The sequence below is a fragment of the Melanostigma gelatinosum genome, assembly GCF_949748355.1.
Source record: "Melanostigma gelatinosum genome assembly, chromosome: 12".
Lineage (NCBI taxonomy): Eukaryota > Metazoa > Chordata > Actinopteri > Perciformes > Zoarcidae > Melanostigma > Melanostigma gelatinosum.
This window is the reverse complement of record NC_136645.1, coordinates 21,325,955-21,349,834: the sequence shown is the minus strand read 5'-3', so window position 1 is coordinate 21,349,834 and position 23,880 is coordinate 21,325,955. Positions and strand designations below refer to the sequence as shown.

Genomic DNA, 23,880 nt, shown 5'->3' with positions numbered 1-23,880 from the left:
GCTCGTACACATGGCGAGAATAAGAATAAGTGGCCAAAGGAGGCTAAAATTCAATAAATGTCGAATGTTTTTCTGCACATTTCAGTCAGCTTCAAACCTATGTGCCAGTCTAAACACAGAGTACACCATATGCTTACAGAGGGAGCATATGCTGACACAAAAAAAATACATCCATGTACTCACGCATGAATAAGCACATACATGGACACGCGCACACACAAACATGCGCACAGCAGGGGAATATATCTTGATCCACTTTCTTGGAAGTGTCTGTGGCCTGAGATGGGCATCAGGGGCATCCAGGATTTCCAGCGGCGCCGAAGGTAATAATAATAATAATAATGTATTTTATTTGTAACGCACTTTTCATTTTTTTTTTTAAATCTCAGAGTGCCACAGAGCCAGTACATAGTAAAACATGGTAAAAAGCATAGTTAAAACATAAAAAAACTATAATAAAATAAAAACCAGTGAATGAACGGAAACACAAAAGAAATAACTGACAGTGACTTAGGTCAGAAAGGCTTTCCTGAATAAAAAGTTTTTTAGGCCAGTCTTAAAAGAGACCAGTGTCTGTGTTGCCCTTAGGTGGTCAGGGAGACTGGTCCATAGGCGTGGAGCTGCCGAGCCAAAGGCCCGGTCGCCCATGGTGCGGAGCTTGGTGCTGGGGACCCGGAGAAGCGAGCTGCTTGATGATCTGAGGGTGCGGGTGGAGATTTGGGGAGTGATGAGATCTTGTAGGTAGGGAGGTGCATGTCCATTTATGCATTTATGTGTGAGTAGTAGGACTTTGCAATCAATCCGGAATGAGACAGGGAGCCAGTGTAGGGAGTGCAGGATGGGTGTTATGTGCTCATACTTCCGGACTCTCATCAGGATCCTGGCAGCGCTGTTTTGGATGTATTGCAGCTTCTGGATGTTCTTGGCAGTGATCCCAGTGAAGAGTGAGTTACAGTAGTCCAGTCTTGAGGATATAAAGGCGTGGACGAGCTTCTCTGCATCTGACAGGGTTAAAGTGGGGCGGAGTTTGGAGATGTTTTTGAGATGATAAAACGAGGTTTTGCACAGGTGTTTTATATGGTCATTAAAGGTCAGGTAAGAGTCAAACTTAACTCCCAGATTAGTGACTGTGGAGGCGAGGGGGATGACCTGACCGTCGAAGGTGAGATGAGTTATGGAGGATGACTGAACCTGGTGTGGAGTGCCAACAAGGAGGGCTTCGGTTTTGCTACTGTTTAACTGGAGAAAGTTGTTGCTCATCCACGCCTTTATCTCCCCAAGACAGGAGGTGAGACATGACATGGCTGCAGAGGGGCTTGGGCAGTTTTGATGTAGAGCTGTGTATCATCAGCATAACAGTGGAAAGACATCCTATGTCTGCTGATGACACGACCGAGGGCGAGCATGTAAATAATGAAGAGGATGGGGCCGAGGACCGACCCTTGCGGAACACCACAGGAGACAGGGAGCAGTCTGGACTTGTATCTTCCCAGTGACACATATTCAGTTCTGCCTGAAAGGTAGGACTGAAACCACTTGAGTGCAGAGTCTGATAGTCCAATGGTGGTGTGGAGGCGCTCTAGGAGGATAGTGTGATCCACTGTGTCAAATGCAGCAGTCAGGTCCAGGAGGATGAGGAGTGAGGGTGATCCTGCATCGGCTGTCATCAGCAGGTCATTCGTCACTCTGAGCAAAGTTGTTTCAGTGCTGTGGGCTGAACGAAATCCTGACTGACAAACACAAGTTGTTGTGTTTGAGGTGGTCCTGAAGTTGAGAAGCAACTACCTTCTCCAACACTTTGGACAGGAAGGCGAGGTTGGAGATAGGCCTGTAGTTGGCTAGAACCTCTGGGTCCAGGGTGGGCTTCTTGAGAAGGGGACGGATGACAGCAACCTTGAGTGCAGGTGGAACACAGCCAGAGTGAAGGGAAAGGTTAACAACTTTGGTGATCAAAGGACTGAGAGTGGGGATATGTGATTTGAGCAGAGCAGTAGGAATGGGGTCCAGGGTACAGGTACAGGGTTTCATTTTTCTGAGGATTTCCTCAACATGGCTCTCCTGAACCTCAGCAAGATGTAGAGGAGACAGCACACTCGCAGATATGGTGGTCCCAACAGACAGCCAGCTGCTCCATCACACTCTTCACCTGAGGCCACACTCATTTAGCGACGCTGAGATACTCCAAACAGCCACATGGGGAGCTAACGTCGCTCGAATCAGTGTTTTCACTGGCCGGCTCTGACCTGACCATCGACGTATCTGATTGTTTGGAGGAGAAAGTTAAGATGTGGAAGTCTTTACTTTACTTAAACCTCACTGAACCCACCTGTGGGACAATCATTACAAAGAAATGCACACTTTCATCAAACCCATCGATCATTATCGTAATAGTGTTGTAGTGGAGATCCTGAAGTTTCTTAAAATACCAAATGCATCAGTTTGGCTGGTGAGGAAATGTGTGTAAAATGATATACAAAGTGGTGAGGAACAGAGCTGGGGGACAGCATATTTTCTATTAGCTCCACTGAATAGTTGCAATAACACTGTCCTTGGACAGATTGTGAGATGGCCCTTGGGTGCAGGCAAAGACTTTCAAAGGCCGCCCCTTTGCTGCAGTAGATCATTTTGCACCACTTTCAGTGACATTCAATGAATTAACCCACACTGTAAAGTGCTGCTGTTGGTTGAAAACTGCATCGAAACTTATTATTACACTCATATATAATATTAGTATTAAAGGACTTAGATGAGGATCAGGGAATAGATCTGGATAGCACTTCTTTAGCGGCTCTTGGGAATCCCTTTCTCACTTCAAACAGAGGTTCAGGCTAGGGGCCCCAGGTCTCCTTGGTTCCCCGGGGCCTGTGCCCAGTATGTCCATCCAGTAACCCATCCATCATACTGCCAGACAGTGTGGAATACGTTGATTTGACTTACTCACACCCATTCATAGAGTGATGACAGGAACTACCATGTAAGGTGCCACCTGCCGATCAGGACTATCTACAATTTGGGGTTAAGACATGGACTAGCGGAGCCGGGGATCGAACCGCTAAATCCTCTGATTGAAAGACGACCCTGCTCTGCTATTGAGCCACAGTCACCCTTAGATGTTCAAAATCCACCTTCAAGCACTGCTAAAGCTGAAGTCCCTTTCCCGCATGCAGTCCATTTCTAAAATGTTCAGGAAAAGGCCCTGCATGGGGTCTGTTGTATTGAAAAACACTTGAAACTCGGGATTGAGAACATAAACTCAGGTTTAAAATGTTTACTAAGGCAATAAATCAAGTGAGATGTAGGGTCATCTTCTCATAGACTTGTTTTTGCAGCCAGAGGAGTCGCCCCCTGATGGCCTTTAGAAAGAATCTCAAACTTCGCATTGCATGTAACATATGCCTGCTCTCTACAAAAGTGTAATACCAAGAAGTAAGACAAGTTACTTTTTTCCTCATAATAGGAAGTGATCTGACATTTGCAGACACGCCCCCCGGAGAGTATTTTGTAAAGGTCAAGCCACTGCAGCACCAGTGGGGGCCCGCCTGCGTGAGTGTCACATTACACCAAATGAACAGCATAATGCCGTGCTCTCAGATTCAGCATAGTGCTAAAAGGTTACAAATAACAAATTAACAGTTTAACACCAATGGCGTTTATCGGTGCGATCGCAAAGGTGCATATGATTAGCATGTGCAGGGAACGTCTGGCATTGTGTACAGTTACAAAAGAGCAATTAGCATTTATATGGTTGGGATGTGTGGGAGGGGGAACGTGACCAAGATAACTACAGGAGGGGCAAAGGCTGAGGTCTGATTACCAAGTGTGACTTAATGAGCGTTCAGTTCACGCCACACTTTGCCGGTATGCCACTTTCCCCCCACAGACCAATCGGTGAACATGACAGCTAATAGCTTAGGATGGAATGAGATGGAATGAGATGATGAGAGGATTGGAACTTCTACAGCTTTTCATTTCTTACTCATGAAATAAATGTAGTTGCTGAGGTTGTGATTTACACTCCGGTCTGCTAGAGAGGCACGATCAGATTGCTTGCAGCTTCCCACCTCCTCGATGACGTTGTCTCTGGCTTGACTAATACACCAATGGGGGGATAAATGCCAGCCCATTTCCCTTACCGCCGTCTTCCTGTAAAGGTGCTGCCAATTATCTTTTGCCTCCTGATGGGGGGTGGTCTGGCCCTCTCATGTTGCAGATAAGAGCGCAGGCAAATTAACTGGAAGAGAGGTGCTGCCAATTATCTTTTGCCTCCTGAGGGGGGTGGTCTGGGCCTCTCATGTTGCAGATAAGAGCGTAGGCAAATTAACTGGGAGAGAGATGTGTAATGCCATCAAAACAAGTCGCCAAAATCATATTCCGTCACCCCCCCTACCCCACCTCTGAGACCAGACTCACACAGTCGGGGCCACGGCTGTTTGATCTCTGAAAGGTCCACAGAACGGTGAGAAATTAGCGGAGTCTGAAGGTGCAGAAATTATATTGACACTCCACCATAGGTCATCTATGCGTCACACATAGGCCTGCAAAGTCAATATAGGTTTCAAAAGGAGAGAAATCAGAGTGAGGAGTACAAAGCAAATTTGATTTGAGCGACTCTCCTCGGTCGATTTGTTAGGGCTGACGTTGAAGTTACCTCGAAGTCTGCCGAAAGTTTCAGACGAATATTGAGGTGCACTGCAACACAATTAGAGAAATGTATGTTTTCAGGGTTTTTCTGTGTCAGCGTGCTGTCTCGCAGACTGACAATCTGCATCTCATGAGCTCACTTGGACTTGAAATTAATCGTCATGAAATACTGAGGTCATGAGTCAAATTCCCCTGTATGCACTGCCACACCAAGACTTTGTTGGGAGATTTTCCCCAAGACACAAATATCGAACTGCAGAACCTTTGGCTCAGTTTCACACAAGAATGGCTTTATAGGGCTGTGTATCAAACTCATTCTGAGCATCTGTAGCAATCAAATGCTCGATCAGATTCTTCATCTGATTCTCTGATTTAAATCAAGAAACGTTTCCAACTTTAAACTACATCTTATTTAGTAAACTATTTAAATTCGATATTTTTATTCGCGACTGTATGTTTTCGTTGTGTGTGACACATCTAATCTTCAAACCCTTAGAGGACCTCTCGCTCTCTCCAGAGCTCCTCCAGAGCTTCCGAAGAGACGGCCCCCACCCTCCAGTCTCCAATCCCCCCCGTTCCCGCCAGCCGCCGGACATGAACGGTCCTCCATCGATCGCCTAACCTCCTTTCGACAATCCCTCTACCCTTCATCCCTCTACCTCGACCCCCACATCCCTTCATCCCTCGACCCCTACATCCCTCGACCTCGACCCCTACCCCACATCCCTTCATCCCTCGACCCGAAACTCATACTGTTATTGCCGTGGTCCTTGTTCGTGAAAACATGATTCGATTTGTGGCATCATGGCACGGCACCCTCACTATCGAGGATCAACAACACGGTGAAAGCAGCAATGACAGTGGTAGGAAAAAATAAACATCCTTCCCTACTTCTATGAGAGTATACTGTTGTCAGACGTGCACACAGGACCTGAAGGACACGTCACACCTTCTGTGCTGCGAATACGACTTATTACTTTCAGGCAGGCGTAAGAGCTAGTGAATGCTTTCTTTCCTCCCAATGTCCAACATTGCCCAATAAGAAGCCAGAGTAATCCCTGTCTTTGTAATTCACAGGAAGGCAATACTGTTGTATTTATGTTGCATGGATTCTGTCTCTATGACTTTTATGATTCTCTCCTGTTTCATAATGCTTATGTACACCCTTGGGCAAATGTTTTGACAAATATTTGTTTTCACAACATTTGCTGCTTCAGTGTTTTTAGATCTTTCTGTCTGATGTTACTCTGATATACTGAAGTATAATTACAAGCATTTCATGAGTGTCAAAGGCTTTTATTGAAAATTACATAAAGTTAATGCAAAGAGTCAATATTTGCAGTGTTGACGAGAAGTTTCTCTCGGAGGATGTTTTGGTACCGTTCTTTATTCATGGCTGTGTTCTTTGGCAAACTTGTGAGTGAGCCCACTCCCCTGGCTGAGAAGCAAACCCACACATGAATGCTCTCAGGATGCTTTACTGTTGGCATGACACAGGACCGATGGTAGCGCTCACCTTTCCTTCTCCGGACAAGCTTTTTTTCCGGAAGCCCCAAACAATCGGAAAGAGGATTCAGAGAAAAAGACTTTACCCCGGTCCTCAGCAGTCTAATCCCTCTACCTTTTGCAGACTATCAGTCTGTCCCTAAAGTTTTTCCTGCAGAGTAGTGGCTTCTACGCTGCCCTTCTTGACACCAGGCCATCCTCCAAAAGTCTTCGCCTCACAGTGCAGATGCACTCACACCTGCCTGCTGCCATTCCTGAGCAGGCGCTGCACCGGTGGTGCCCCGATGCCGCAGCTGAATCAACTTTAGGAGACAGTCCTGGCGCTTGCTGGACTTGTTGGGCGCCCAGAAGCCTTCTTCACAACAGCTGAACCTCTCTCCTTGAAGTTCTTGATGATCCGATAAATAAACTCTTCATAACATTCTGGAGTTTATGCAAATTGCCATCATAAAAACTGAGGCAGCAGACTTTGTAAAAATGTAGATTTGTGTCATTCTCAAAACTTTTATGCACGGGTGTATTTATGTGTTTTGGTATCATGTTTTTCTACCTCATCTTTTGTATGTATTGTTTTAAGTTGATTGCAGCTGTGTGAAGCTATATTATTTAAAATTGTATTTTTATTGTATCGATTGGTTTTATTGGTTCATCCTGTTTTTGTCAGGGTTTAACTCTTCACTTAGTTTGTTTTGCTTTGTTGGGCCTCACTGCTGAGCTTTCTATTGTTTTATTGCCTTGCTTTTGCTGCTTTGTCTGTCAAAGCACTTTGTAACTATATATAAAGTTATCATTGTTGCCCAAGCAAAAGTCTCCCTTTGCAACAATAAAGTATATCTTATCTTTCTTCTTATATCCACTGGTGAAGGTGGACCCAAACGCAGGCACAGACCAGGGAGTATGGGTGTAAAGGTTTATTAACCAGGTAACCAAGGGGGGAAACAACCAGTGCAAAGCGGGAAAATCCAGGGAGGGCGAGGATGGAATCCAGGCAGGAGGAGGTAGGGCAGGGCAGACAGACTGGGGAACCAGGAGGATGAACAAAACTGCTGGAACATGGAGACAGGGTCAAAGCAATGAAAACACACTGGGGGGAAAACTCTGAATAATTCTCAAAACAGAGAAGAACTAAGAAGACCCAAGAACAACTAACTACCACGTGAGCTGTAACAACGATCTGTCGAGGAGCGGATGAAGAACCGGGGTAGATATACTGTTGAGTTGATGAGTTGATGGAGTGCAGCTGGTTTGACAGGGCAGGTGAGGTGAGTTTTAGTCAGGAAGCCGGGAGGAGACCAGGTCGGAGCCCTGCCCATACCACACACACACACACACACACACACACACACACACACACACACACACACACACACACACACACACAGGACAAGCAGGAGGCACGGCCTGGCCGTGACACAAACAGTGCAAACTGTTTTTCTCTGGGGGCTTGGTTTAAAATACCTACAATATGAATTCCCTGAAGGTTGCTAAAACCTTTTCCAGAAAAAAAGGACATGACCTCAGTGTCCTCACTGTTTGCTACAGCCCGGATGATGAGGTGAATACACACGGAGGAACACACACACACACACACACACACACACATCATTAATCCCGATGTCACTGCTATTTTCTTTTGTATTGCTTGAGCCGATGTGTTTTCCTCTTTTTGTAAAAATGTTCAGTATTCAAAACAGAAGGGCAGAGAGGAGATACATAAATCCATAACAGTGATGCTTGGACTCTTTCTTAAACACCTATCCAGCATGGTTCGATGCTTGAACAGTTACACCCAAACATGGGCATGTGATGTCCGTAGCGTGCATCGCCCCTCTTCCAAACAGCAGCGCTTAATGACATTTGTGTCTGAAGAAAACAGGTAAGCCAGGAAGGATTGCTCTGTGGATGTGTGTGCAATAATATCACTTTGAGCCTGTCAGTGGCAATAACAAGCACTTTTAGTGGACGTACATTGACGATGAGGAGGTGCCCTGAGTGACTATACATTGCAGCCCGTTTAGCGGTTGCCATCAGCACTATTCTCCCTCAATATTGGACCAAATCCAAAACCCAAGTCCCCATTGGTCACTTACATAAAATCATGACAAAACAGGGTCCAGGGTGTAAAATACCAAAATGACCCTTTAAGTTTGGAGCAAAAACAAAATAGTAATCGCTCTTTTGACTCTTCTTGAGCAAAGCACAAGGTTGAACTTGCTTGGCAATGGCACTTTAAAACGCCTGCCAAACAAAGAGCAGTCATGCAGGGGTCTGGACAGACAGCGCTGCTGATAAATACTCGTTTACGTGATGGCCACTGAGTTGTGACGAGCTGGCTTCCACAAGAGGGAACTAGATCAAAGACTGGGCAGAGATGGAGACGGCGGCAAAAGGTGATTCTACCTCCGAGGAAAACTTCGTGCAGAGTTGGACTTGACCTTCAATTTCTGGCTCTAAATTAGGGTTTGGGGTTTAACGCCTGTTGACGATAACCGTGATATTAAAAAAAATGAAATATTGATGCCATGTAAATAATACACGTATTGTCAGGATCCCTGTCTGACCCACTGTGTGGTTACCTCTGTTTCCCCTCCAATCTCCTCTCCTCATGTGTCTGTCATTTCCCTGTGTGTGTGTTTTGTTATGCCATGTGCTTGGTGTTTTCTCGGGCCTGCCTCCAGACTCCTCCCACTGCTACCGCTCTGATGGATGCCAGCTGCGGACAATCTGGCTCGTTACCCGGCAGCATATCAGCCCTGGTCCTGCAGGCTTGGGGCGTCAGTCTGTATTGTCTTCTGCCTCGGTAGCGTCCGCCGTGTCGTGAGTAAACCCCATGGTATCTTCCTGTGCTAATCTCTCTCCTCTCTGCTACGGGTGGAAAGTACTGGGCGATCTACGAACTCTCCGGTGTCGAGCCACGGGACATCACACCGTCGATCTGTCAACTCTTCAGTGTCGAGCCACGGGACATCACACCGTCGAGCTACCAGCCCCCGGTGTCGAGCCACGGGACTCACACCAGCCACCCACCTGTCTACCAAATAAACCTGTTTCATTGGACTTTGTCTCCTGTGGTCTGCATTTGGGTCCTACCCGTGAACTCCCGTGACACGTATGACCATATTGCGGCAGTAATCCAGCCTCTCTTCGTGATTTTATAACAGTTAACTTTGAGATTGTATCGATAGCAAATGTTATCAGTTCATCTGGTTGCCTTTTCATTATCTATTCGTGTAATTGTTATTTTTGTACACTTTTAAACAGTTATTGTTCCAGACTCTGTCCACCTCCCTACACTTTCAGTGTAATTCATTTAAACGAGACAAAACACCCAATAACCGAAGTTAAGGATTCATTTGACTGACAGCATTTTGTTGTTTTTCTATAGACATTGATCAAATATCGTTCCCAAATTATTTTGGCCAGATCTCAATGTGTCAGACCCTTCCTCAACACTGACAAAAAAAACAAAAAAACAGAGACTCAATTGGTGTCTAAATCATAAAAGGGCAGAGCGGAATTGATCGTTGCTATAAGTTGCCCCTTCGGACCGTGCGTGCGCGCACGCTTGGAGACTTTGTTGTCCTTCAGTGCACAACACAAGTGCACGTGAAGAGGACGCGTGGCGTCCCGTCGCCTCTCCTGGAGGGCAGCGCTGATGCCGCAGCCGCCCATATAAGAGCCTCCAAGATGCCACCGATCGGTCAGTCGTGCGCTCGCTGCTAGAACTTTCTCAAGACTTCGCCTCTACCCGCACCTCGCACCGTGCGCTGCGCCGCTACTCCGCTCCCACATAGAACCACGCTTTCAAACGGCTCAACTCGACAAACATTTTCCGGCAGATTTCTCTCTCCAGCGTGCCAATATGCGCGTCGGCGAACGCGGATCTCAACGCAAAAACCTTGTCTTGTCTTGAGCAGAGTGCCAGGGCGCACGGGATGCTCCGCGGCGTGTTTAACGTGAGCGCGGCTGTCCGGGAGTGACTCTGCGTGAAGTTGTGAGTGTGAGGGGGAGGAAAACTAATTCGGTTCGTCAAGTAACCGACACTCTGGGCATGGACAATGGATACTTTAAGTGTGTCAGTGAACGCTGTGTCCTACACTGTGGCAGCTGAGCTCCCCGCCACCGATGATCCGTTTAATGCACCCATCAGGAGCATCGCGCCGTGGAACTTCACCATCCTGGCCGTGCTCATGTTTGTGGTCACCTCGCTGTCAATGTGCGAAAACTTCCTCGTGATGTTTGTCACTTTCAAGTACAAACAACTCAGACAGCCCCTGAACTGTATTATAGTTAACTTGGCCATCGCCGACTTTCTGGTCTCCCTCACCGGTGGAGTAATAAGTTTCCTGACAAACGCTCGCGGTTATTTCTTCCTTGGGAAGTGGGCTTGTGTTATGGAGGGCTTTGCTGTTACTTTTTTCGGTAAGTTTATCTGGTTTTTTTCTCCCCCACCCCTCCTACTTTAATTGCAGGGCTGCTTAAAACAACTTCCATACCTTGTAAGAGCTGATATTGCAAAAATGTGTGATGACCATGGAACAGCTCCACATGGCACATCCTCCTCAGCTAACTTAAATCATTTGCTCATAAATTAGGGCATCTGGGAGGGAGGTAAAAATATAAGTGACAAATCACTTCCACTACCACTGCTGCCGACATGGAAAACACGTTGTATGAGGATCACTTTGCTCAGTTTCTTTGAGCGCTCATATCTTGTTTGTTGATGTCAAATAAACACTCATTACTATGTCAGAGTACTCGCTATACACTGGATACTAAAGAGACACTTTGACAACACTAGTGAAAATTCACAATGTATGGCATGCAGCAAAAACATCATATTAAAACCCCATAAGGTCTTTACGGGTCTTAAAAGAAAACTTTCTTGTGTGATCAACTCTAGAAATTAATTTCGTAAAGTTATTACAGCGTGTATACTTGCACCATTCGAAGCTCATCGCCCACAGTGCAGCTCTGCAAGTGTAATCTGCATCATGGACTGCATAATGCACAAAGCAAAATAAAGCTAGAGCACAAGGATTGGGATTAAGGATATTAGTGTGTGCAAAGTAAAAGCTTGTTCTAAATTGCCAAGAATATAAAAGACAGGCAACTTCATGGCGTTCAGGCAACAGTCGAAGAAGTCCCCGTCGTGTCTAACTCAGTAACGTTTATGAGCCCACTGTGTAGATTTTTGAAAAATGTCCCCGCATGATCTTTTTTTACGTGTGCATGAAAACAGACTGCGGGATCGGTCAGACCCCCCCCTGTGCGAGCCTTTAAGGTAGAATTCAGAGCCATGCCAGGAGCCCCCTCACATACTGCATGTGCAGGTTAGGAGCACCGTGACCACCAATAACATTTCACCAAGTCAGTGGATGTGCTTCAGAGCTCTCAGAGGGAATTCAGAGGATCCCAAAGTGGGATCTTGGGCGTCTGATGACTGAGGTGAGTGGCTCGCAGTATATTAAATGAAGAGAAAAGAGAATACTTGGCGATTCAGGCAAAGTATCCTTTTTGGATTTCCTAACAAGGTTTGGGCGATCCTATTTTGGCAACTTGGACAACTTTCAGGGGAGAGACACAGGTCATTCAAACGGACTCATTTATTACTATCCACAGAAAACCCTCCTACTATTATTCAGGATTATTAAGCAGTGGATAAAAACAAACATCCCAGGGCCAGTGGAGCGCTCTAGTACACACAAGCACAAAACCACATTTTGTTTGTCGGATGAGAATCCGGCGCGGCGCTAAAAGAACCCCCCTGACGTATTAAATGACTGTACAGAGGAGGCAAATCCATAGGCCAGTGGAGCGAGGCTTCCATCTTCAAGGGGTTTGTGGTGGAAAGCCACTTCAATTTCAGTCTTAACAGCAGTTTCAGCCGATTGTTGTTTTTATATTCACGTGCGTTTGTGCTTTACAGATAAATACATCAAAAGTCACTGGGTTAAAAACACACGCCTGACATAACTGAACACAATTGAACATTCTCCTTTGTCCTCTCCAGTTGAGTCTAAGGTAATTAACCAGTCTGTGAGAGTGACTTGTTACGGCTTTTTTTAGACCATTAGGAGGCAGCCGAACGCACCCGCCCCGGATCATTAAACTATTTCCAGCAACTGTACCGGCGCTCTCATCTCTGCACAGTACAGATGTGGGATGCAGAAATGAAGAAGTGTGGTTAAACCAGGCGATCCCATGAATTCCAAAGGCCGAGATATAAAGAAAGTACCTTCATTTCACACTGGGATGAAATAGCAGAGCAAAGTAAAAGAGATGCAAATACATTAATTATGTGCTCAAATATTGCGACATTCCAGACCTGTCAGATAACAGATGAAAAGCTGAGCTTTTCATACTTACTAAAAACGAATTCCAGGACTTAGTGGCGTGTGACCCGCTGAGCTCCTGCACACTGACCTCCTGCTGTTTGCTTCAGGGATCGTGGCCCTGTGGTCCCTCGCCGTTCTGTCCTTCGAGCGATTCTTCGTGATCTGCCGGCCCCTGGGGAACATCCGACTGCAACCGAGGCATGCGATCCTGGGTCTGCTGTTCGTCTGGACCTTCTCCTTCGTCTGGACCTTCCCTCCGGTGCTGGGCTGGAACAGATACACCATAAGCAAGATTGGAACCACCTGTGAGCCCGACTGGTGAGAAATGAGCATTTCATCATCTCTGTAAACCCACCAAGAACAACTGAGAGAAAATGATCTCAAAGGGTCCATTCACCGACATCACAAAGACATATTTTCTCACTGAATCCTCACTTTATTCCTCACAGTGAAAACAGCAGCCAGTAAGGTTTGTGGATTATTGATTGGGCATTCTTTTCTGAATGACATGTTTCTGTGTGATTTTTTTCAAATTACATTTTTAGTGCTTTGATCAGCCCAAAAACAAAATTCAATTCACCTCCATTGTAATTGTATTCGGGTGGCCGCAGCGTCAGAGCCCATATTTCAAAATCCTGCCACAAAACCGAGGAGTAGGTGAGAAATGATTTTATTGTGATCCGTCTGACGTGACTCTTTAATGCTGAAGTCTGTGGTTAATTATCTTATATGGGCGCAGAAAAATAGTTTTTTGTTAACTACTCAAGTCATTTAAATGGTGGTTTGCGAGACAAAAACTTCTCACATCCATGTGCAGGCACTCAAGAATTTTTCTTGATAATTATTTCAAAGGCAAACATGTATTCTGAAATCAGGTCCTGCTGCCCCCGCCCGTTCACACACCCTTCGACGTCTGTTAGAAGCAGCAACCTCCGGTGCTGAGAAATTTAGCTTCTGTATGAGACCCATCAGTCTAAGCAGCTTCAATGCAAACTCATCCACGTCATTATTAGATGCTCAGAGAAAATGATCCGGATCTGTGATATCGTCGTGTAAAGACCAACTTTCCACCCAGTGTGTGAGAAAATCACAAATTGGCCTCAGAGGACTACACAATCAGTACAATACACGACACCCTCTGTCCCAGGACCCTCACATCGGAAGAGGAAGATTCCCCCCAAAAACAACTTTTGCGGAAAAAAAACATGAGCAGAGTACATTTTCACATCACGAACTAGCGTTACCGCATCTGTTCTACACTGGCTACTGAAGGTAAACTGAATGTATACAACTGCAAATGTAGCGTTTTAAAGATTGTAACAGGGAATAAAGAGGTTTACAGGAACAGTGTGATGTGATGGTTCACTTTTACACTGTCATCTGTAGCTTTAGTTTATATCTTCATCTTTTAACCTGTTTTCACTGCTGAATCAGTTTGACATTCTGGATATCTTCTTCAAATGCGTAACAATTAGATAATATTTATTGAGGGAGTGCAGTTGGTGGCAGTGTGGGCTCCATGGTAACGCAGCTCCAACAGCTTGACGGAGTAGCAGCGGGGCTTCAAGGCTCAGTGAAGGGTCAATTCATACATTTCAGTTTTGACGAAGAGAACCAATTGGTTTCGTCTGATGGTTTTTCAGACCTTTTTGAATCATACATTGGGAATTTGAATGATTATTGAATTGAATAAACAAACGCATCCACATTCACGTACAGGCCAAAGACCTTCAAGTTGAAGGGGCTCACCCAGGGGCGGACTGGGGGGAAAAAGTGGCCCGGGAGTTACTGTCAGACCGGCCCACTCAATACACGGTTTTTGCAGCAGCTCACTCTTTTCTGCAACACTGTCTATGATTTTCTCACTGTCCAGCATCTGCAAAACATCTGTCTGAGTAGCCATCAACATAAAAGCCTCCAGGTGCTGTTGAGAGAGCGAGCTCCTGAGCCTGTTTTTGATATATTTCAGCGTCGAAAAGCTTCGCTCGCATGCTACCTGTGTGACAGAGAGGGTCATCAGGAACCTGTATGCAAGGCCTATGATGTGGTATGCATCTGTCAGGAGGTTGTACTGCTTCAGAACTCGGTAGCAACAGATTGGACAGTCCTTGCAAGATGAGCACTTTTTGTAAACCATCTCTGCCTCATCTTCAGCCTCATCTTCAGCATCCTCCAGCCGGCTTCTGTTGTCTTGGTTGTGTACTCCTCAAATACTGATGCCTTCAGCCTATCCCACTGTCGTGCCAGACGTTTGAGCTCGCTTTGTAACTCGCGTAGTCAAATCAACGTAATTAACACAATGACAGCCACAAAGTCATAAGAACCAGTCACATATATTCATATGACAACAAAGCACATCAATCCAGCAGACCTGCAGCGGATCCACGCATTCCACCACACAAGAGCACGAGCCATCAAATATTATTCATAAAAACGTTACTGCGGATGTAAAAAAACAAACGCAGTTTGTCACTTACCAAATTCTTTGTTGACAAAGAATTGAATCCCAGTACATCGTTTCAGTTCCAGTAAGAAGTCCTCGATTCATGGACGCCGTGACAGTCGAGCCGCCCCTGTATTTCACCGGTCTACGGCGGCCATTCGCACCTCCGCCGGCCCCGCCCCGACCGTCGCCCGGCATTGTTTTGTAATGGAGAAAGTTTTTAAAAGCACCGTAGTGTCCAGCCGTGCTATGGCGTCCTCGGATCGCGAGGAGTAGTATAATGTCAGTCTATACTGTTGATACAGTTTTCACTGATTATTGACTTTCGGTATTAGAGTCAATTGAACGTGTTCTGTGAAGCATATAATATAGTCGGGACCGGCGATGTCAGAGACCGGCCCAAACCCCGTCGGCCTACCGGGGATTCCCCCGGTATCCCCGATGGCCAGTCCGCCCCTGGGCTCACCTCCAAGTTGTTTTTATAATGGCACAAGGTGGACACAGGAGTAGATTATGTTTCAATACAACTACAGGGGGCAGATGTGGTGAGTCCAGGTGGAGCCACTTGAGCACAACCAAAGGTTGCATGAATATCTGTAGGGGTGCAATTCGAAGAAAGATAAACAAATAGAAAATTACATTTTCATGTCCTGCCTTGAGGGGAAAGGAATAAAACGTTTGAATGATTAAGGAGCCTAGAGCTGCACAGGGGTCCTCGAACATATTTCAAGGATTTCCGATAATTACAGTTTCATAGCTTCTAGTTATTTTTGCAGATATAGCTGTACAAATCCCTGACAACTATACGCTGTGTTTCTCAACCACAGTAGAGCACTGCCCACTAGCCCGAATGATTTGTTTTGTTCAAAAAAGCAATTTAAATGAACGGAACAAATCTTTATGCACGGTGAAGTACTTCTTTGCATGTGTGTCACATGACAATACATTCACGGGGAATGAGGTGTGAATTGATGCATCACAAATGTGTGCAGAAGTGTCGGCCTACCACACTTCCCTGGTTTGATAAGGAGTAAGATGCATGAGTACAAATGCATGCAAACAAACCACTCTGTCTGCCAGGTAGTTCCTTACACATTAATCCGGAACTTGTTTCATTTGACGGCAGCGTGGAAACGACATAATTCGACTGAATTAGTGGCCTCCGGGACCCTATTGTGTTACAGAGATTGGTCTCAGCTGTGAAATTTCCCTTTCAACTGGAGCGCAAATGAAGTGCACAACTGTCATCTTTCTTTCCAACCAGATAAAAGTCTCTGAATGTCAAAATGTTGTCAAAATGTTGCTGTGAAATCACGGAATTGTGAACTATTTGGTTCTTAAAGAGACGCAAAAGTCTTCCCAAACAAATGGTTTGGCTTGTGATCTATGATCGGTCTCCATTTATTATTATTGATAGTTCCTTGTATTTATTTTAAGCTCAACATTATTCGATAAAAACTGTAATATACTGGTTTTTATTTTTTAAAAGCTCACAAGATGTGAATGTAAGCGTCTTTGTTCTCCACCTCTGAACAGGTATTCAACCAACATGGTCGATCACAGCTACATCCTCACTTTCTTCGCCACCTGTTTCATTCTGCCTCTTGGATTAATCATCTTCTGCTATGGGAAGCTCCTGCAGACGCTCAGGAAGGTTGGTAGTTCTAAACGTAATGATTCATTATAAATGCATCCCTCGACTTTCAGTCATGTTTAGAATTTTTTTCAAATGTATTTCCGTAAATCTGGAATTATTTCTTCAGACCAATCAACAATATCAAGGGGGTTGTGGTATGGATGAGCGGTTGCTTAATTGTGGTACATCAGCAGACAAAACAGAAGGAAATATGGAAGGAATCAGATTTCAGTCGTGTGCTGATGGAAGGTTTCTAATCATAACAATCTATATCCAAGTTACACTGATTTGCTGAAAATATATTACCCTGATTTTGGGATTTGAATGCAGGAAATGTCAGGTAATGGCCAGTGTACCACTGTAGCTGCTGACATTTGATGTAAGTTCCTTAAAACCTTTTGGTCATATGTTCCTGGCGCACTTCTCCCGTTTCTCACTTCTTTGACTACGGTTGCAAACATGCTGTAATGGAAATATTGTGGTTTTGAAATGTAGCTGCAGTTGATATCGTGTAAAGAAACATGCTTCTACTTCAACTGTAAGTTTACTCTGTTTTGATTTGTCATGCATGCAGAAAAAAGAGCATTCTAAAGGCCACGGACATTAAGTGGGACACTCATGGAGGTTACATTCAAAATGGGCACATTTCATTTAATGAAAGCCCTGCTGCCCATTTTTGGTGACTCTCCGTAAATGCACCCACAGTAAGTGGAAGTAGATTCTACAATCTAGGGCTCCCTACCATTGAATAGGAGTGGCTGGTGACATGCTTGAAAAGCAGAAACTCATTAGGGCGAAACTGATGCTGTTAGAGTCCAATTTCAATTGGATAAGTTCGCTGTTTACGGGGCGCTGGAAAGGACATGGGGGGAAAAAATAAAAAAACAGTAATATGGGGCACTGCATTTCATGAATTTACCGTTAAATCGACCATGAGACAAAACTTAGACTCCAACGTTCCCTCTGCCTCACTGTCAGCTGCTAGCAGACTACATGGCCACGAGGAGAGCAAAGTTGGACCGTGGAGTTCCCTAGCTGTGTCCCTTCCAGGCCTCCGTAGCTATTGAAGTATTAAGATAAAACAATTTGGTAAAAGTATCAGCCTTGAAAAAAGCATTTTTGTTCATATCCTAATCGACTAACTGACTGTTGTATACCAAAGTACTGTACAGCTGGTCATGGTTCTCTGTTTCCTCCAGGTGTCACATGGTCGACTGGCCACCGCCAAGAAGCCAGAGAGGCAGGTGACCCGTATGGTGGTGTTGATGATTGTGGCATTCATGGTGGGCTGGACGCCGTACGCAGCCTTCGCCATACTGGTCACAGCTCATCCAACCATCGAACTTGACCCCAGGCTGTCTTCCATCCCCGCCTTCTTCGCCAAGACAGCTGCTGTCTACAACCCCATAATCTACGTCTTCATGAACAAACAGGTAAGTGAGAGTTTTCAAGCTGGAAAGGAATACTATAGTTGATTCAGCCAATTTGATGCCGTTAGGCTTGGAGTTTTGCATTCGTATCAAAGTAGTTATCGCAGTGTAGAGGGAAGGTAGCTGAGGTCCTTCCTTTGCTAGAGTTGAGACAAGTCACTGTATGCAGTAGATGGAAGCTGCTGCTGATGCTTTTTTCTGTTCTTGTTGGGGTGTTGGCCTGTCCCTCAACAATGCATGGTGTATGAATAAATGAAACATGAAATCCAGAGAGTACAGTTGTCCATGGCTCTGTTAAAAAATACATTGGCAACCTATGGCATGCTTGTGAGGCTTGCAATGTTTTCCTGCCATTTACATTGTGTCGTCTGTCTCTCTGGGTAGTTATTATTGACTGTACAGATATTGATTGTATGACAGCAGTCAATGGGGATTAGGTGCTGTTCTTAAACACATGACAAAAAGCGTTTCGGTTTAAAGGCCTGTCCATAAGATCCATTTTGATAGATTAGTTAGTCCTGAGACCCAGCCTCTTCATCCGTGTCCTCTGTGGTGGACAGTTTGGTTTTGCATCTCTCCTTTTACTCATTTGAGCCACATTGTTGTTTATCAGTTTGTCAGTTTATCTGTGAAACAACCCGCATCTTTTCAAATGAACAGTTTTCAGTTTTTGTTGTGATCTTTTGAGTGACAAATGTGACAGCCTGACGGGACACTTAATTAAATGAATGCATTATTCAAGGGAGCATTGCTAAAAAGGTCCGGCAGTGGTAACATCGACTAACTAATCTTAATCATTACTTCGGTTTCTACTTTTTGGGGTATTCACGATGAGTGGATTGTTTGATGTTGTGTCGTGTAACACACACAGATCATCAGTAACGGAGTGCACACATGATCTATTTATCCCACATCGACTTTTGAGTCAAAACACAACAAGATGGATCTCATAGTCTCTGTATTGCATGAATGGCATTCACTAGCTTAGGACCCCACCTCAGCCGAGGGTGAACCTACGTCGATTATTTGGAGCGTTGAGGAATGGTTGGTGGAGATTAGCCAGTAGCGGTTTGGGGGAGGCTAAGTTGAGGATCCACTGCGGCTCCCGGGCCTTGCAGATCCCCCGGTCTCCATGTGGGATCGGAGGATGATGACTATGGGGGGAGATAACCTTGGGTGAAATGAAATGGTTTAACGAGAGGGAGGGAGGGTGGGATGCTTAGAGTGGGTAGGTATTTGTAGGAGAGTGGGCGAGTGGCTGAGGCGTGGTCCTGCTCCTGAAATTCAGCGAAGATTTATTTACAATTAAATTCAGATGGAGAACCACATCCTACGTGTCTCCCCTTCTCCACTATTTTGGTGTGTGATTTGCCAAGAATGTTTTCATTAATCAAGAACGAAAGTAAACATGCCGTAACGCGAATCATGTCGATTTCATATGCAGCTGCTAATATTTTAAAAGTGAATGCCTTTTGATTATGTTCCCTTTTCATCACTATGTATGCCTCTGGAGTTCAAAAGAGTAATCTAAAGGCTACAGTTTGGATTTGGCTGCGCTGGCAACCGTCATTTCCATCAACCTGCATAGAAGCTGATGACGTGCTGTAAACGGCAACTTTAACACAGGCTTTCATTTCTGTGGCGACTAGGGCAATTGTGATGTCATGTTAAGGCTCCGACTTTAATGGTATGATGGTAATCAAAAGCTTGCCAGCCTGTTCAATGGTTGAAAATAAAAAATAAAAAAACCCATTTTTAAGCATATGTTATAGAGTGGAACTTATTGCAAACAGTGGCATCATTCTCTTCAGCAAACCAGTTCTTGTGTGCAGAAATAGCCCTAACAGTGTCCTCGAGCAGACCACCGATGCCCTGCAGGGCTGACTGCTCCTAGAACGCTGCACTCGCCAACTTCTTTTGTACCTCTCCGGCAAACATGAGCACGCTGTGTCCAATTTACTGATGTCGCATCAGTTTTCTGTACCTCCTGCTGCAGTTTGGAGTCGCCACTGTAAAGCTCTGAAACCCGTCACACGAAACTGAAGTCTCGTTAAGTCATGACTTTTTCACGTGAACATGTATTCCACCCCGTTTTCACTCCGGGGCTCCGTTATTGTAAGCAAGTTGTTATTGTACATGACATTAAACATTTTTATTGATAGATTCTATATAGTCCTGCCCGCAGAGTGAACACTAAAACTGTCAAGGCCAGTTATGACAAACGTGTCCAAATATGCCTTCAGTACAACTTTAAAGTGATCTATTTTCAGATATAGAATTGCTGCTATACGTGTATGTGCCTGGCATGATGCCTAAAACAGACCTCCCTTGCCGGGTTGCTGCATGTAGTCTGCATGTCCATCTGATTGCCCCACTTTTGAACTGCTCTCGCTGCTTAGTGGATTCAGCCGGTGTCTCCGCTAAGACATCGACTGGACGTCAATAGGGACGGCTAGCAGCTTCAGCCAAACTGCTGATGCTTTATAGAAGTCAGCTGCCCTCTTAGTGCTCGATTGTGACATGGCTCTGTGTCTCCGCGTTCCTCTGAGTTACATAACAAGTTGAGGCGAGTGCCATGATGCATGGCTACTGCGGCTTTAGAAGGAGACGGCCTGCTGGGAACTCTTCGGTCAAAAGGTCCAAGTTGAAGGGAAATTCTAGAAATATCCATTTCTCACGTCTACTGGTATTATTTAAAATCGGTTTCACAAGACGCTCACACTCTTTGATCAAATATAGTCTGGACTGTTTTGAGAAGATATACTGTATGGTGTTGTGCCCAGTAGGGCTTTGATGTGAGAGGGAAACTTTATTGATCAGTTTTTGAGAAGGTATACTTTGTTCTCCTCCTCATCCTCCTGCTGCCCTCGATTGAGTTCTGTAAGACTGAAGCACAAAAGCAATCCCAAACTCCACGGTCTCCATTAGAAGAGCGAGTGTCACTCTTTTACTTTTCACGCCCACATTTTATTCCCCGCCACACACGCATTCCACAATACTGCCAAGAAGGAGATCAGCCGTTGAATCGGCTTTGCTTTCTCACACTGAACCAAACATCGTCGGCCTAATGCCACCCCAGGAGAACAGAAGTTCAGACTGGGCCAGTTGATGAAGTCTAAACTACTGCCTCAACTCTATTGTTGTTCTACACTTCATACCTATTGGTGTCCCGATGATGACTGAAGAAATAACTGGAATCAGACAAGAGTTCGATGCAGTAGAGTTTATTCTTATACAGTGTGGCTGAAATCGCCATTTGGTCATTAAGCTCTTCCTCCGTTTTCTTGGTATACGACAATGTTTTTGAATCACACCCAGTTTACATGATTTTATTGGAATCTCAGAGTGTGCCAAACTTCTCCTAAATAACATCTTTCAAATGGGAGTTGAAAAACTTCTCCAGCCCCGGCCCGGAGAAGCTTTCCCCACATCTACTGGAGGGTGTTTAAACAACAACTAATCCTTACTACATCAAACAGCTTTTATGTTAAACCATTCAAATCACACTATATTCACACTTTTCAGTATGCAGATGTCATATGTGTGAGTTTTACACATTTAGATATCGTACCTTTTAATCACAAGATGAAAAGGTTCAATATTGGCACACCGTACTCTTTGAATGGTTAAAGGGTATGGAATTCAATTCAATACATATGCGAAGCAAAGTGACTCCGCCGCGATGGCTGACAACTGAATTCAGCCAAACAACAGCAGTCTAGAGATACATTGTTATCCTCAACTGCACTCGATCAACCTGCAGAGCTGCAATACCCCCCCCCCCCCCCCCAAAAACAACAACAACAAAAGACCCAGAAAGTTTATGACGCGTAGGAACTACGAATGAAGTGGATTTGTAGTCCGGTAAGAATCTTAAAGATGCATGCATGATTATTTTTATATTAAGAACGGAAAAAAATGATCTACTGTTCAATGTGAAAGGTGTCGCTCATACTGTAGTGACGAACCCACAACAAATGACCACGTGAATATGGAACAGTTAGTGTCTCAACAGTTAGTGTCTCAACTCATTGTTGAGACACTAACTGTTCATCAGAACTGTTCATCCACTCGCACCAGCCTCATATCCAATCGTAGCAGCAGCAATGAAAATACATACACTGTGTGTCTCATTAAATTGCAGTGATCTTTTTTATTTATTTTTCCCTCTAGCCTTTGACAGTCTAAACAATTGTGGATCCTCTATTTGAAGATGTTTTGAAGAATAAATAAAACATTAGAATTCGTTATTTTGGTAATATCCATTGTTCTAGTACAGGATGCTGACAGTTATCGTGGTATTGCAGCAATATAGTTAACAGCGCAGGCCTTTGGTATGATTGCAATTGGTGTCATCACTCCTATGACTTTTTAGAATTCAGCTTTACATTGCTTGCTGTCGATGTTCTGCAATAATGCGTTTCAGATTATTCATGTTGCCGTTAAATTGACATTTTATGACCTCACTTCCTGTGCGGGAGGGTTTTAAAAGCTATTCATTGCAAGGTTGGAGGGTAGAGTTATACAACCAGGTATAAGAGGTTGGACAGAGTGAACGAAGCCGTAGATATTGTAGCCTTTTGCTTTTTTTAATGACATTGCAGGGGAGCAGATGTATTGCATCTCTTTGAGAGCACTGGTTTGAGGGGAGCAGTTAGGAGGCTTGCGTGTTAAATTAGACAGGTCATTCAGGGTCAGGAATCACGAGCTCTCCCCGGGGCTTCACAGAGTGGGCGCTTCAACTGTTAAAAGGTCAATTAGTGTTTTTAGATTTGAAGTAATGTGGAAACTAATGATTGGGGCTATTAGCGAGTCCCGTTTTAAAGTGAAATGCATCAATCTGGTGCACTTTGAAATCAAAATTAAGAGGCTAGATCTAGGAAGAACTAAGTACATTCAGGCTACTAAAGTACTGTACTTAAATGCAATTTTGAGGTACTTGACAATTTCTATTTTACACTCCATCTCAGAGGGAAATATTGTACTTTTAAGTTCACAAAATGTGTTTGACAATATGAGTTACCACTTAGGCTACTTTGCAGATTTAGATTCTTAAAAATAATAATAAAATATAATGTAATACTAGTAGAGTTCCCTAATTATTAACCGAATTAGCCAAATTATTAACTATATAAAGTAGTTGTAGGAGGTCCACCTTTACCAGCTGCAACTTTAAAATGATGAACACATTAACACATCGATAATTATAGTCCAGTGATATAAACCTACCGTAAATACTTTTGTCCTTTTTTTTTTACATTTTGAATGCAGAACTTTTACTTTCACACTATGCTCTAGTAAGAGAGTATCATCTCCTCATTTCCCAAAATGTTGCACTATTCCTTTACAGAACTTTTTCATGTCCTGTAAATATGGCCCCCCAAAACAATGTGATTGCAAATATTGTGAATCAAGCTAATCGCTTTTAATTCTCTCGTTTTCTGTTCAGTTCAGGAAGTGCCTAATCCAGCTTTTCGGCGGCACGGCGATCATCCCAGACGGCAACCTGAACCAGACCCCAGAGCCACCGGTAATTACTGCAGAGCGTCAAATGGGAGAAATGTCAGTCATTGCGACCCGCATCCCCATGAGTGGCACTATGTCGCCCAGGTCTGACGACTCTTCAACCGAAGGTGGCTCGTTTTCCCATCTGCCCGTCCCAGAGAACAAAGTGTGTCCAATGTAACAGGAAGAAAATGCATCCCAATAGGTGTCCTCTCCCTATCCTCTGACCCCCACAGCCCGTGATAACCCTCTGTAATCGAGATGCAGCGCCTTTCAAAAAACGATTTGGACAGCCGAGCGATAAATGTTAATTTGTTGGGCTTCATGATCGATGAAAAAAAAAAGTCACTTTTCAATTAATTAATGACAGGCACAAAACAT

At 44.5% G+C, this 23,880-nt stretch overlaps 1 protein-coding gene across 1 annotated transcript; it reads left to right on the top strand.

Moving 5' to 3' along the window:
* Positions 1 to 10,205: 10,205 nt before the first annotated feature.
* Positions 10,206 to 23,680, top strand: valopa (vertebrate ancient long opsin a; the record flags this gene model as incomplete). Its single annotated transcript, XM_079279744.1, has 5 exons — positions 10,206 to 10,569; positions 12,593 to 12,803; positions 16,465 to 16,582; positions 17,764 to 17,997; positions 23,444 to 23,680. The coding sequence occupies 5 exons, from the start codon at positions 10,206 to 10,208 to the stop codon at positions 23,678 to 23,680; spliced, it is 1,164 nt and encodes a 387-aa protein (XP_079135870.1).
* Between the last annotated feature and the right edge of the window lie 200 nt (positions 23,681 to 23,880).